At 39.6% G+C, this 14,685-nt stretch overlaps 1 protein-coding gene across 4 annotated transcripts in view; it reads left to right on the forward strand.

Annotated features, from left to right (window-relative positions):
* ATP10D (ATPase phospholipid transporting 10D (putative)) overlaps positions 1-14,685 on the forward strand; it is a 114,923-nt gene that overhangs the window by 63,709 nt on the left and 36,529 nt on the right. For all 4 annotated transcript variants that reach the window (XM_079920064.1, XM_079920063.1, XM_079920066.1 and 1 more), the window contains one exon: positions 8,759-8,991. In XM_079920064.1, coding sequence (XP_079776190.1) covers positions 8,759-8,991 — 233 coding nt within the window. The remainder of the gene's footprint in view (positions 1-8,758; positions 8,992-14,685) is intronic.

A 14,685-nucleotide genomic window follows, 5' to 3' on the forward strand; every position in this document is an offset into this window, starting at 1 on the left:
GAAAAATAGCTAATCATACTGGATATGATATTCTGCATTGTTCCATATTTTTTATTGCATTTTTATTACAAAAGCAATATTTTAGAAAATTTCAGATAAGCCAAAAAAGAAAATTTTAAAGCCATCAGTAACTCCCACCAGAGCAGAAGCAAGAAGAACTACAGTCCTGTAGCCTGCAGAAAGAAAACCACATTCACAGAAAGATGGACAAAATGAAAAGGCAGAGGACTACGTCCCAGATGAAGGAACAAGATAAAACCCCAGGAAAACAACTAAATGAAGTGGAGATAGGCAACCTTCCAGAAAAAAGAATTCAGAATAATGATAGTGAAGATGATCCAGGACCTTGGAAAAAGAATGGAGGCAAAGATCGAGAAGATGCAAGAAATGTTTAACAAAGACCTAGAAGAATTAAAAGAACAAACAAGAGATGAATAACACAATGACTGAAATGAAAAATACACTAGAAGGAATCAGTAGCAGAATAACTGAGGCAGAAGAACGGATGAGTGACCTGGAGGACAGAATGGTGGAAATCTCTGCCATGGAACAGAAGAAAAAAGAATGAAAAGAAATGAAGACAGCCTAAGAGACCTCTGGGACAACATTAAATGCACCAACATTCGCATTATAGGGGTCCCAGAAGGTGAAGAGAGAGAGAAAGGACCAGAGAAAATATTTGAAGAGAATATAGTCAAAAACTTCCCTAACATGGGAAAGGAAATAGCCACCCAAGTCCAGGAAGCGCAGAGAGTCCCAGGCAGGATAAACCCAAGGAGAAACACGCTGAGATACATAGTCATCAAATTGGCAAAAATTAAAGACAAAAATTATTAAAAAGCAGCAAGGGAAAAATGACAACATACAAGGGAACTCCCATAAGGTTAACGACTGATTTCTCAGCAGAAACCCTGCAAGCCAGGAGGAAGTGGAACGATATATTTAAAGTGATGAAAGGGAAGAACCTACAACAATAGTACCCTTGCTGGGTAGATCCAGCAAGGATCTCACTCAGATTTGACAGAGAAATCAAAAGCTTTACAAACAAGCAAAGCTAAGAGAATTCAACACCAAAAAAAACAGCTCTAAAACAAATGCTAAAAGAACTTCTCTAAGTGGGAAACACAAGAGAAGGAAAGGACGTACAAAAGCAAACGCAAAACAATTAAGACTGGTAATAGGAACATACATATCAATAATTACCTTAAATGTGGATGGATTAAATGATCCAACCAAAAGACACAGGCTGGCTGAATGGATACAAAAACAAGACCCGTATATATGCTGTCTACAAGAGACCCACTTCAGACCTAGGGACACATACAGACTGAAAGTGAGGGGATGGAAAAAGATATTCCATGCAAATGGAAATCAAAAGAAAGCTGGAGTAGCAATACCCCAACATTGGGGTCATGTACCCCAATGTTCATTGCAGCACTATTTACAATAGCCAGGACATGGAAGCAACCTAAATGTCCATTGACAGACGAATGGATAAAGAAGATGTGGTAGATATATGCAACAGAATATTACTCAGCCATAAAAAGAAACGAAATTGGGTCATTTGTAGAGACGTGGATGGACCTAGAGACTGTCATACAGAGTGAAGTAAGTCAGAAAGAGAAAAACAAATATCGTATATTAACACATATATGTGGAATCTAGAAAGATGGTACAGATGAACCAGTTTGCAAGGCAGAAATAGAGACACAGATGAAGAGAACAAATGTGTGGACACCAAGGAGGGAAAGCGGGGGGTAGGGGTGGCGGTGTGATGAATTGGAAGATTGGGATTGACATGTATACACTAATATGTATAAAATAGATAACTAATAAGAACCTGCTGTATAGCAGAGAGAACTCCACTTTGCTGTACAGTAGAAACTAATACAACATTGTGAAGCAAGTATACCCCAATTTAAAAAAAAAAAAAAACTCCCACCAAACTGATTGGACCTCTATTAACCTTTTAGCACATTTCTTTTGAGTCTTTTTCCTGTAAACATTAATATATATGTTTTTTAAACAAAATAGCATTACAGTGTGCTTTGACTTGTATAACCATTTTTCTTAAGACTTCATCATGATCGCCTTTCCATTCTCTCCTTATTTTTCTAATGGTTATGCCATATTGCACTGTAATGACTGCCAAAATTTATGTAACTAACCAACCATTGTTTAGGTTGTCAACAGTCATCTGCTGTGGCAAACAATGCTGCAGTGAACATCACTGTAGGTAAACCCCTCTGTCCATTTGTGAGATTATTATTTTCCAAGATTATCTGATTGTAGATCCCTGTTTTTGAGAAGTATTTTACAGAAGTAATGTTTCACAAAATATATGGCAGGAAGCACTGCATTATTTTTTATATTTGTTGGGTTTTAAATTTTGTATTTGTAGCATCTAAGAGTGCTAATACCAGCCCTCTCCCACCCCTGTCCCTGAATATACACGCTCCTGCCCAGTGAGTACTTCTCTGTGGCCCCTCGTGCAGGGAAGTTACTGAGTGACTGAGAATTAAATGCCATCCGGGCTGAACTGTAATTGATGAGATAACTGTTTGTGAGCCATGGAGTGTTACATACACCACCTCTATGAGGTGCTGACTTTGCCTCTGAACACTTCTCTACCACAGATACATCCAGAGCTCCTGGTCTCTTGTCAGTAATGGTTTTAAAACAAGTATATGTACACAAACACACAAGCACATGCTCTCTCTCTGTCTCTCTCTGTCTCTCTCTGTCTCTCTCTGTCTCTTTCTCTAAATGCTGGAGTTAGTAATGATAGGGGCTAGTTTTCCCCAGAATTTAACCCTGAGACATTATTTTCACTGAAATGAAACTTAGTTAAGCTTTCAGGATTTTTTGGCAAAAGAATTGACTAGGAGATATTTCCATTTAAAACGTTGCTGCTGGGAAATAACCCCTTACCCTTATGCAGTTGAACTAAACACATCTGATGACACCATTGTTTGTTTTAAAACCTTGTAACTTATAAATTTGGTCCATGGACTAAGCATCATCAACACCCAGGTGTGTATTAGAAATGCAGAGTCTCAAGCCCCTATTTAAAGCTTCAATTAAAATCTTCATTTAACAATATCCCCACGTGATTTATATGTATGTTAAACATTTTTTAACCTCCTTTAAAAGATTACTGAAAGTTTTTTTAATAATAAACTTTTTAGTTTAGAATGGTTTTAGGTTTACAGAAAGTTATAAAGATACTATTGAAAGTTCCGGTATGCTCCCTAGCCCAGTTTCCCTTGTCTTAACATCTTACATTAGTCTTAAGATACGTTTGTCATAAGTAATGAACCCATATTGATACTTCATTATTAACCGAAATCCATATTTTATTGGGATTTCCTTAGTTTTTACCAAAGGTCTTTTTCTGTCCCAGGATCCCATCCAGGAAATCACGTAACACTTAGTCATCATTTCGGTGCCTCTAGATTTGACAGTTTCTTAGCCATTCCTTTTTTTGGATGACCTTAAGAGTTCTGAGGGGCATTATTTAGGGATTTTGTAGAATGTCCCTCAATTTGGGTGTGTCTACACAGTGCTTTTATGATGCAGTTTGTGAATCTGATGTACATGGTGGCATCATTTAGTAGTTTCCAAGAACAAGGATTTGGGGATCAAGCCTTCTGAGTCTGATTCCCATCTCCACTGCCTGCAAGCTGTGTGACCCTGGGCAATTTATATAATTTCTCTGGGCCACAATAAAAAGGATCAGTAATAGATCTACTTCATGGGGTGGTTAAGAGATAAGAGAAGATAAATCATGAAAGCACTTAGAGCATGGCACAGAATAAATTCTTTGTAAGTATTAGCTGCTAGTACTGTCATAATTATTGTTGTCAAAATAAGAAATAGGCTTGTGTGTTGAGGAACTCATGGTCCAATGTGGGAGACAGGCATGGAAACATAATATCTTTTTAAGTGCTGTACGATTAAGGTCAGTGTTCTCTTTCCATATTGTTTTGATTTTCAGGCAGTCAGTTTTGGAGGTGGATTTGCCCTGATCAAGGTTTGGGGCTTGGAGATACTGGACAGATTCCTGGAATGCTGGAAATGTGAGGAATTAGTTTAGGATGAAAGGTTTTGTGTCAAGGATATGTGGATGATACAGTTGAAAGAAACTCAGCTGAGTGTGCTGTTTACAAGCAGGTGAAAGTTGGAATGCTGGAAATGTTTGGAGGATTAGTTCATAGCAAAATGTTTGATTGAGGATATGCGGGTGATATAGTTGAAAGAAGTTAATCTGAGTGTCCTGTGCTGTTCACCCTTGTGTTTGGCCCTTTGGAGAGCACATTGAAACGTGTGGTAAATGTTTTGTTCCAGAGTCTCATGCTCACTTCTTCCAGATATCAAATAAATGTAAATTATAGGCTGTGAGCAGGTTACTGGATATTTGAAGAGGGGAATTGGAAGAGAAGAGAAAGATTAAATAAGAGAGAAATAAAGTAGTCAACGTAGTACCTACCTTGAGACAAAGGAAAGATTACAGACTTTGTATATTTTCTCTTACGAGCTGGAAAGCAAGAATTCTTTTGCCACTTTGAGGCATTCATGGAACTAACTAGAATCTACTTTACGAGACATAATAAAAGTCTTGATCATTTGCATAGATTTTGTTTATCAGTATAATAATAAACCTCATACCCAATTTTTAAAAAATTTTTCAGAATCTAAGAGTATGGGTCTTAGTAGCTGTGTTTTCTGAATCACATTGTAACTTTACTGATTTATTTCTCATAGCTTTCCACAAAATTATTAAAGATTGAGTCACTCCAGGTCTTTCTGAATTTCTCTCTTGCAGTTCTACTTATTGAGCAAGTTTGTCCTACAGTAACAGCTCAGCCATCTGGCCTTATACTAATTACACAGTTGCACGATGACTGGTTCCCTAATGATGGCTATGGGAAATTCCTAACGTATAGCCTTCATGTTTATATATGTTGTGTAGCATTCTAATTATTTATTCTTAAAATGCTATCACATCATCAGTAAATTTCTTTAGCTGCTCAAGGATTGATCAGCATAGCACTATTGACATTGTGGGCTGGATGACTCTTTCTTATGGGGAGCTGTTTAAGATGTTTAGAAGCATTCTTGGCCTTTGCCCACATGCCAGTAGCACTTCTCCCCAAGATGTAACAACCGAATTGTGTACAAGCATTGCCAAATGTTCACTGGGGGGACAAATTCACCCCTTGCTGAGAATCACTGAGCTAACCTCTTGTGTACAAGTAACTGCTAAGGACATATAACACAATGGATACTTGTACTGACTCTGGAGTCACGAAAACCCAAATTCAAATTCTAACTCTACCCACCCAAACTGTTTACTGTTTTACTTTTCTCAGATGCCAAGTGGAACAGTGATAGTTTCTAGTATGTACAATAGCATTATTTTAAAGATAAAAACAAAATATATATGGATACAGTTATATATATAGTTGTTTGTATAAAGAACCTAGCACAGCCCACACAATCAAAGACAGTGGTCCTGGCCAGGTGGCCAATTATTATCAAAGTAAGCTAAAGGAAGTGTGAAAAAGGAAGGGGAAAAAAAAAATAATAAAAAGTTAAAAAAAAAATAAAGGACCTAGCAAGGTTCTTGATGAAAAGGAGATATTCAATAAATGTTAACTCCCTACCCTGCAACTTCCCCTTGATGCTAAGGATATTATTCATATGTCTATTCATACATTTACTCATTATTCATTACTCATTCATTTACTCATTACTCATTATTTAAACTGCAAAACATGTACTCATTGAAATCGAGCAGGGGATATTGACCATGTGAAATAATAAGGAATAATACATATTAACTTTTGGGGCTACATTTAGAAACAATATAGCATGAAGACTCATAGTGCTGGCTGTAGATTTTAATATAACTGGTTATAAGACTGATCTGTTTCACTTTTGTGAGATGGGGAAAATTACTTAGTTTTGATTTCTTTATTTCTGAAATGAAGGTGTTAATAATATCTACCTCCGAGGGTTGTTATAGTGATTAAATGAGACAAATGCCTGACACATAGTAGCATTCAGTAGTACGTGGAAATTGTGGTACCAATATGGTACCACTCAGTGGTACCAATGAGTGGTATGGATGAGAGCCAGTGTAGTTACAGAGGTCTTCAGTGAGGAACTGGCATTTGAACCAAGCCTTTAAAGATGTGCAAGATTGATGTAAGTAGAAAGGAAGAGAACGGACATCCTGAGCAAAGGCACAGGTAAGAATGGAGAACTTCAGAATGTCTGGGACGCAGTAAGTGTATCTGTTTTTGAAGCTGAAATGTCATACAGGGAAATAGTGTGTACTTTTTAGGCAGAGAATATAATGAAACTTACAGAACTGCAGAACTGGAAAGGATCTTGAAGTCATTGCGTCCAGATTATTCATTCTTCTAATAAGAAAACAGGCCTAGAAAGAGCAAGTGATTTGCTGAAAAGCCACTTAGTCTTCGGAAGAGTTAGTTCTAGAACCCAGAATCTTAGCCTTTCCTTGTCCTTAAAAAGTATAGACAAAAACTATTAAATAGGATATGCAAATATTCTTTACTTTATAAATTAACTTGCCAAAAGCTATACTTTATTCAGTAGCTAGACTTAGCCTGAATACAGGCAACTAGCAATCCAAACAAGCACATATAACAAGACAGACAAGGCCCCTCCTCTCGTAGAACTTATATCGGAGAAAATCGTCACAAATAAATTAATTTTTAAATAAAAAATATTAAATAGTGAAAAGTGCTATGCAGAAAATTATCATGGTGTGATATAATATAGAATGAGCAGAAGGCTACTTTGGATGGTTGAGCAAGGCTTCTCTAAGGGGGATATCAGAGCCTAGATCTGAATGACATGATCTTTGAATTCGGGGGTAAAAGCCTTCCAGTCAGAGGGAGCAGCTAGTATAGGGGTCCTCAGACTGAAATGAGCTTGGCAATATTCAAAGTAAAGAAAGAAAGGCCAGTGAGGCTGGATTTAGTGCAGAAGAAGGAGCGGCAAGAAAGTTAGGTCAGGGGCTTCCCTGGTGGCGCAGTGATTGAGAGTCCGCCTGCCGATGCAGGGGACACGGGTTCGTGCCCCGGTCCTGTGCTCCGCAACGGGAGAGGCCACAGCAGTGAGAGGCCCGCGTACCATAAAAAAAAAAAAAAAGAAAGGTCAGCCTAGGCTGGATCATTTTGAGTTAGGTACACCAGGATAAGAAGGTCAGATTTTATTCTAAGGGAACTGTGGAGCCGCTGGAAAGTTTTGTGCAGGGAGTGGTCTGCTCTGCTTTATGTTTTAGAAGATCACTCTAGCTACTGTTTTAATGATGGTGGCTTGGATTAAGGTAATGGAGGTGAAGAGAAGTTTAGATATTCGGGATATATTTTGGATGAATAATAGACAGCTATTGGTGATGCTCTGAATGTGGGGGTGGGGGGCGGCGTAGGGAACAAAAAACAAATCAAGGAGAATCTTCAATTTCTGGTGTTAATAGCTAGGTAGATATTTAGGTACCATTTACAAAGATGAGAAAGACCAGAGAAAGAGTAATTGAGGCGGGGGTGGTGATTTGGAGGAAGAGAGGAAGCAGTCTACATTTACCATATACCAAATTTAAGATGTCCATTGTTTATTTATTCAACAAGTATTTATTGCGTATGTATCACCCCCTTCTCTGGGCTTTAGGAATATCAGATTAACAAAAGACAAAATTCCTTGCCCTTTTGGAGTTTATATTGTAATGGATGATTCAAAAAATTAAAAATAAGGTATATGATGTGTAGATGGTGCTAAGTGCTGGGGTAGGATATGTAACAAACAGTGTGGTTAGATCTGGGAAGGCTTCATTGATAAAGGGATACCTCCAAGTCTCCTTGAAGTTGTAAGGGGGTGAGCCATGCAGATATCTGCTGGAAGAGCCTCATGGACATCCAACTGGAAATGTCAAGTAGAGAGTTGGATGTCTGAGTCTAAATTCTAATTAGAGGTTAGAGTTGAAGGAATAGGTTTGGGGGTCTTGTGCACAGAGATGATATTTCAAAGGTGGGGGGGACCAGATGACATCACCAAGAAAGAGTATATAGGTAGTGAAGGGAAGGAGCTCCTGCAGCCATCCAGTATCTGAGGACTGAGGAGAAGAGGAGACAGCAGGAGAAACTAAGAAGTAGCCGCACTGAAGCAGGAGGAAAAACAGTACACGTGGTATCAAGAGAAACCGAAAGAGACATTTGAAAGGAGAGGACGTTGGATATTGCTAAGAATTCAAAAAAGATATGAATAGATGCAGTCACTGGGTTTGGTAACTTGGAACTAGCTCATTGACAACCTTGACAAGAGCAGTGTCCGTGGAGAGAGATAGAAAGCCATGAGGCTAGTTGAGCGACAACGTAAAAGAGGGGAGAGTTGTTAAGAGTGAAGCGCTTGAGAAGGGCATGCAGATCACAGTGTGAAGGGTTTGGTGTTTGAAACTTCATCCATAGTAGTATGAGGGAGGGCAGAGGGTTTGGGTACAGATGCAGATAGATTGGTAGATTTGACAATGGGGAGAGAAGGGAGTTCCTCTCTGATTGCTTCTACTTTTCTCAATGATGTAAGTCCATTCACTCAGTATTGGAGGAGTTTGGAGGCCAGGTTTAAAATGGGAGGAGATGGTGTGAAATAGCTGTTTAAGTAAATGCCTGACATACTCAACCTGCAAGAGTTTCCTCTCAGGGAATGACCCGGTGTGATTTTTATCCCCCAGCCAAGAGGCTAGAGTCCTATCAGGAAGCTGCCTCTGAAGATGAAGATTCTGCTGACACTCCCAGTGGCTCCCTCAGCAATATGGCGAAACCAGGGGCCCCCAGCTGCAGGATGGTTCGCAGTGGACCTTTAGGAAGTATATCCTCAGATCATCTTACTGGGAGCTGTTTTGCTCTAGGAAGTGGAGCCAGTGAAGTCCCTCATTCCAGACAGGCTGCTTTCAGTAGCCCCATTGTAAGTGTGAATGCATGACGTGAATCTTGTCTGTCCACGGTTAATAATGAAAGAACATCCTCGTAATGAGAATAGAGCCAAACGCTGTTGTCTTTTCTACCTGAGAGGAGACTGCATAAGTGCAGCTCAGTGTGACTGCCACATACAATATCCTAATTTTGGAGATAATTCAGTGTTGAGAGATAGTATATCATTTCAGAAAAAACCATAATATTTCTGGCCAGGGTTGATAGCCTGGAGAAAGTAGCCTTGGTTTAAGGATCATGGCTCACTTTCAGAACCAGCAAAACTACCACAGAGGAATCTATAGACAGGTAAGTGTGTCTAACTGATAGGGAAGTTCAAAAGCCTTTTGGTATCCTCCAAGGCCTTTTTATCTCTTTGCAGTCTTCCCCCAGATCCACCAAATCTGTGCTCTCTTCCCCATTCCTAGTCCTGAGAAGGTAATTTTCTAATATTTCTATATCAGAGCTCAACAGGGTGTGTTCTTGAGTCCTGAGGGGAAAACATAGAAAAAGGACCATGTGGAAGATGGGAAAGAGGAAAAATACTCGTGTGAAAGAATTAGAAATCAAACGTTTTGCTATACTTAAAATTCTATAAAATTTCAACTGCCTTCCACGTTTCATTAACTCTTGTGTTAACCGAGATGAAGATTCCCCAGCTGTGAGACTGGTAAGCAGTTGGTGACCTCTGAAATAAGTTACATAACAAGAAAGAAACAGCTTTGGGGAAACTTTGTGTTTCTCCATTGAATTTATATACAATTTCAGAGTAGAGATATGATCTGAATAGACCCCAGGGATCTCTTTCATCCTGGAAAGGCCTTGAGGGGAATCTGGCTCTTTTCAAAGTTCCACCAAATGTACAATTTCAGCAACTAGGAAGATCATTTCACTGCAATTCGTCCTGTGCATTTCTGTGGCTCTAAGGATATCATACCTGTTATATTCTATCATTGCCATATGTCAAGCTATGCCAAACATCTGGACTTAATTTTTCTCCAACTTCTGAAAAAAAAAGGGTGGGGGGAGAATGCACACCACCTCTTCTCTGTACTGATTTTCAGGCTGTATCAGAAATAGGTATCTATTTTCTTCTATTTTATCAATTTTGCCCATTCCTCTGCTGATCTTTTTGTTTTGTTTTGTTTTGTTTTTCCGGTACGCGGGCCTCTCACTGCTGCGGCCTCTCCCGTTGCGGAGCACAGGCTCCAGACGCGCAGGCTCAGTGGCCATGGCTCACGGGCCTAGCCGCTCCATGGGCATGTGGGATCTTCCCGGACCGGGGCTTGAACCCGTGTCCCCTGCATCGGCAGGCGGACTCTCAACCACTGCGCCACCAGGGAAGCCCTGGTGATCTTTTATTTCCTACCCACCTGAAGTTAACCACATAGTGACACATGTTTGGTTGGAAGTCAAGGGTATTAGCAACCAGGTTGGACTGTGCCATGGTCTCCCTCGTGGTTTCCTGATCCAGCCTCACGCTCTTCCTGGAACAAAGGATTGTTTCCTAGGTTAAAGTCATTATGGTTTTTGTACCATTTCCCATCTAAAACTTATTCTCCCCTCACTGCCTACCTCTGTCTACCAGATCTGATGAAATACTTCCTTCTTTAAATATCATTTCTCCTGAAGATTTCTCAGACTGTCTTTTCTAAGTTCTGTTTACACAGTCCCTCCTGCCCTTCAGTCCCTTAGTCCTCATGACATTGGCCTTGTTTCTGCCTCTGACATAGACCTTGCTCCTTGAGAGCAAGGACTTAAATCATCTTGAATCCCCGGCATCTGAGGTCAGTGCCTTGCATGTCCACTCTCAATAAGGTATCGTGAAGGTGGTTATATGAAACTGCTCAACAGGCTCAGTCTTCCCATTCAGTTCATGTTTTCACTTGCCCTGTACTCCAATGCCATGTGTCATGCTGATTATATAGATGCTCTGGGATTGCTGTTCTGTTTTGTGTTTTCAATACTACACCCTTACATATAGGATAAAGAGGTCTTCCTTGAATTATGAGACCATTTCTCACTCTTACTCTAGACAAGCCGATTCTATCCTTCTTGGAGACTAACGATTATTTTGAGAAAGCTATAGATCCTTTGACCTGAAAAATTAGCATCTGTAAAAATTGTGCATATGATTCTAAAAGTCCATCCATGGAGCCCAGGTTGAGAACACCAGCTTGAGAGCACACTGAGAGCTGTGATGTCCAGAAGTGGAAGGTTGGAAGATGGCGCCCTTCATGGGGGAGGCAAGGTGAGAGTCAGAGAGCGAGGATCTGAGGTCAGGGTGCCGGCCAGGGTGCGCCGGCTTTGGGAGTTAGAATGTCATTGAGGACCGTGAGTCCCGGGTTCATGTGACCTATTTTAGAAATAGAAGCCTTAACTTTCTAAGTCAGTGTTTTTATGCTTCTTTAATCCTCTAGAAGTTTTCATTCAGCAAGCATGCTATTCATTCTACCTGGAGTGTTGTCCTCTTACATCTTTATATGGCTGTTTCCTTTTTTTTCACTGAGGTCTCAGCTCAGATGTCACCTCCTCAGTAAATCTTACCTACCACGCAATCCAAAGTACATTCCATCCCTCCCACTCTTGTCTCAATCTAGAAGCAATTTACTTATATGTTTAGAGGTTAGTGCTTCCCCTACCTAGAATGTGAGTGCCACATACCTGGGATCCCATCTCTTCTGTGCACCCCTCTTTCCTTGAGGAGTGCCTGACACCATGGATCAACAATAAATGTTTATAAAAGGAGTGAATTAATGAATGGACTAATGGAAGACAATGGCATAATACTAGACCAGGGATATAAGTGAATAAAACATGCCCCCAGCCTTCATCTTTGTTCTAGGTAGAGGAAGCAGACATATGAGTAAATAAAGATAACCCTGTATTAAAGATGCAGTAATGGTAGTTAATTCAGAGCATAGTGAGGGCACAAAGAAGGGAATGATCAACTCTACAGGGGCGAGAAGAGATCAAGAAAGGCTGCAAAACAGAGATAAAATGTAACTTATGATTAGACTAATGAGTAGGGGGTTACACAGTAGAAAATGAAGGAAAAGCACTTGGGGCAGACAGTGTGTAGCACGTGCAAAGGCTCAGAACCACAGAACTGGGGAGAACATCGTGTGGAGGAGGAGCTGTCCATGTGCAGTTATTGGCCTTTGTCTTTTTTCTTCAGGTCTGTGGTATTTAGGAATCTGAAGGAGAAGGCATTTGTGTCTATATTTAAAGTGAGGATGGCAGTGGGAAATGAAATAAAACCCTCAGGTACAGGTGGAGCTAGGGGAGGAGTAGGGCACAGTATTAGAGCTTGGTCAACTTGATCTCCCACGCGGAGTATCTTTGTCCATTATTAAACCGTGGACATTTTAGATTTCGCATAAACAATTAAAATGCGTCCTAATCACTCAATTTTAAAACAAATTTAACATTCAGTATATAGTAAGGCTACCCAAAAGCTTTGGCAGACACTATGAGATGGCAGAGAAGTCTTGGCCAACATTTGCTTGTTTAATTTGGATTTATATAGGGTGAAAAAAAGAAAGAAAGAAAGGAGTGGGGGGAGGGGGGGAGAGAGGAAGAAAGAAAGGTGAATGTGAAATCTGCAAGCTGGTAGGAAAGCATAATATGAATCATGGGGGTAAATCTAAAATTTCAAGTAGCCAGATGTTATCTAAAATGAGGACAAAGATGTTGGACTCCCACCATGAAATAGATAAGGCTTAGTTCAATTATGGGAAGCTGTTCACATTGTGTTCTGTATTCCCTAATTAGGAGTACACATTTTCAATGCATTAAAAAAATGTCTATTTGAGGTCAAGTGGGAGGGGTTTATGTATTTGCTTTCTAAGGAGTAACATCTTTTCAATCTGTTTCTCCACCCCCTTCTTTATGGAACATAAAACCAGCAAGTGTCTGATAGTAATGTACAGCAATAACATTTTGTGGCTTATCCATGTACCAGTTACTGAGTTGGGGATCCAAAAATCTACGAGAAATGTTCAGTCATAAAAAAGAATGAAATAATGCCATTTGCAGCAATGTGGATGGACGTAGAGATTATCAGAATAAGTGAAGTAAGTCAGAGAAAGACAAATATCACATGATATCACTTATATGTGGAATCTAAAGAAATGATACAAATGAATTTATTTATGAAACAAAAATAGACTCACAGACAGAAAACAAACTTATGGTTATGGAAGAAGAAAGGGGAAAAGGTTAAATTAGGAGTATGGGATTAACAGATACAAACTACTATACATAAAATAGATAAGCAACAAGGATTTACTGTACAGCACAGGGAACTATATTCAATATCTTATAACCTATAATGGAAAAGGATTTGAAAAAGAATAGATATAGATACAACTGAATCGCTTTGCTGTACCTCTGAAACATTGTAAATAAACTATTCTTCAATTTAAAAAAATGTACAAAAATCTATAAGATATGGTCCTTCCTTTAGAGGAACTTACACACCCTGTGGGGAGAGTACATATGCATGGAATCATTTAAAGCTGGATGGTTTGGGCCTGGTTCTTGGAGTAATCAGAGTTCAGAGAAGGTAGGATCTGTCCATTATAGAAAAAAAAGAGCAAAAGTCAATTTTGTAATAGAAGGTCTCCATGAGGAAAATTTGGATCTTAGGTAAAAACACCTGTGATATAATCTTACAGATAAGAATTGCATGTGATAACACTATACTTTCTCCTCAATTCAGCAACTGAATATCTTAGTCACTAGGGATTAACTTATTTTAGAGACAGCAACTAAAGTGGAAGAACATTCTGTTCCTGCAGTTTCATTTTGACATGTATCTTTCCTTAAATCTTCTTCTGGGCTCTTCTTTATATTATTTTATGATGCTTCTAGGGTCTTGTATGGTCCGGAGTTTCTTACATTTATTTTGACAGTACTTTTTATAAACACAGTTTTGCTGACCAGAGCCCCAGCTTTGGTCAGCTCCAGGATCTCTTTTATTCTCATGATCACAGCACAGGTTCTTCAATTCCCCAAATGACTTATTAGATTGACTTATGTCTTTGTCACAAAGACGGAAGTTACAAATCTTCATTAGCCTTAGAGTAACTTCAAAATGCAGTAGAGTCCTTATGTTCTGAAGCTAGTTATTAGTCAATGCGGAGATCATTGGCACAATGAAATCACTATTTGCTTCTAAGGTCCCTAACTCAATCCTAATCACGTTCCAAAGAGCAAACGTCCCTAAAAAATAAAATTAGGGAGACCTGCACATACTAGCCTCTTCTTGGAGATTCCTGGTACCCATTAAACGCTCTGAGAAGTGCTACAGTAAAGCACTGTTTAAACATTTCTTAAATTTATTTCAGTATGGAACTCCTTGGGGTTTTGCTTAATTCGCATAAACATTCTGAGAAGGATGCCTCTGGAAATATTGCTCCAACCCATGGCGTCTGTCACACTCACTAGATGACAGTATCATCATAGACCTTCATTAATCCTATGCAACAAGGTTCCTGAGTATCGAGTGAGAAAGAAGTCTCAGATGTTGCCACTCTCTTCTGCTGACTTTGGCAAGGGGGTCCTCAAGGAAAGGGTGGTTCTCTGAGTCACTGAGGGCCCAGCACAGGCACTGGCTCAGTGTTACTATGTGTGAGACGCGGGAGGAAATGTGGCCAACTCGTTAATGAACGGCCATCAGATTACA

This window comes from Stenella coeruleoalba (assembly GCF_951394435.1).
Source record: "Stenella coeruleoalba genome assembly, chromosome: 4".
In the NCBI taxonomy this organism is placed as follows: Eukaryota; Metazoa; Chordata; class Mammalia; order Artiodactyla; family Delphinidae; genus Stenella; species Stenella coeruleoalba.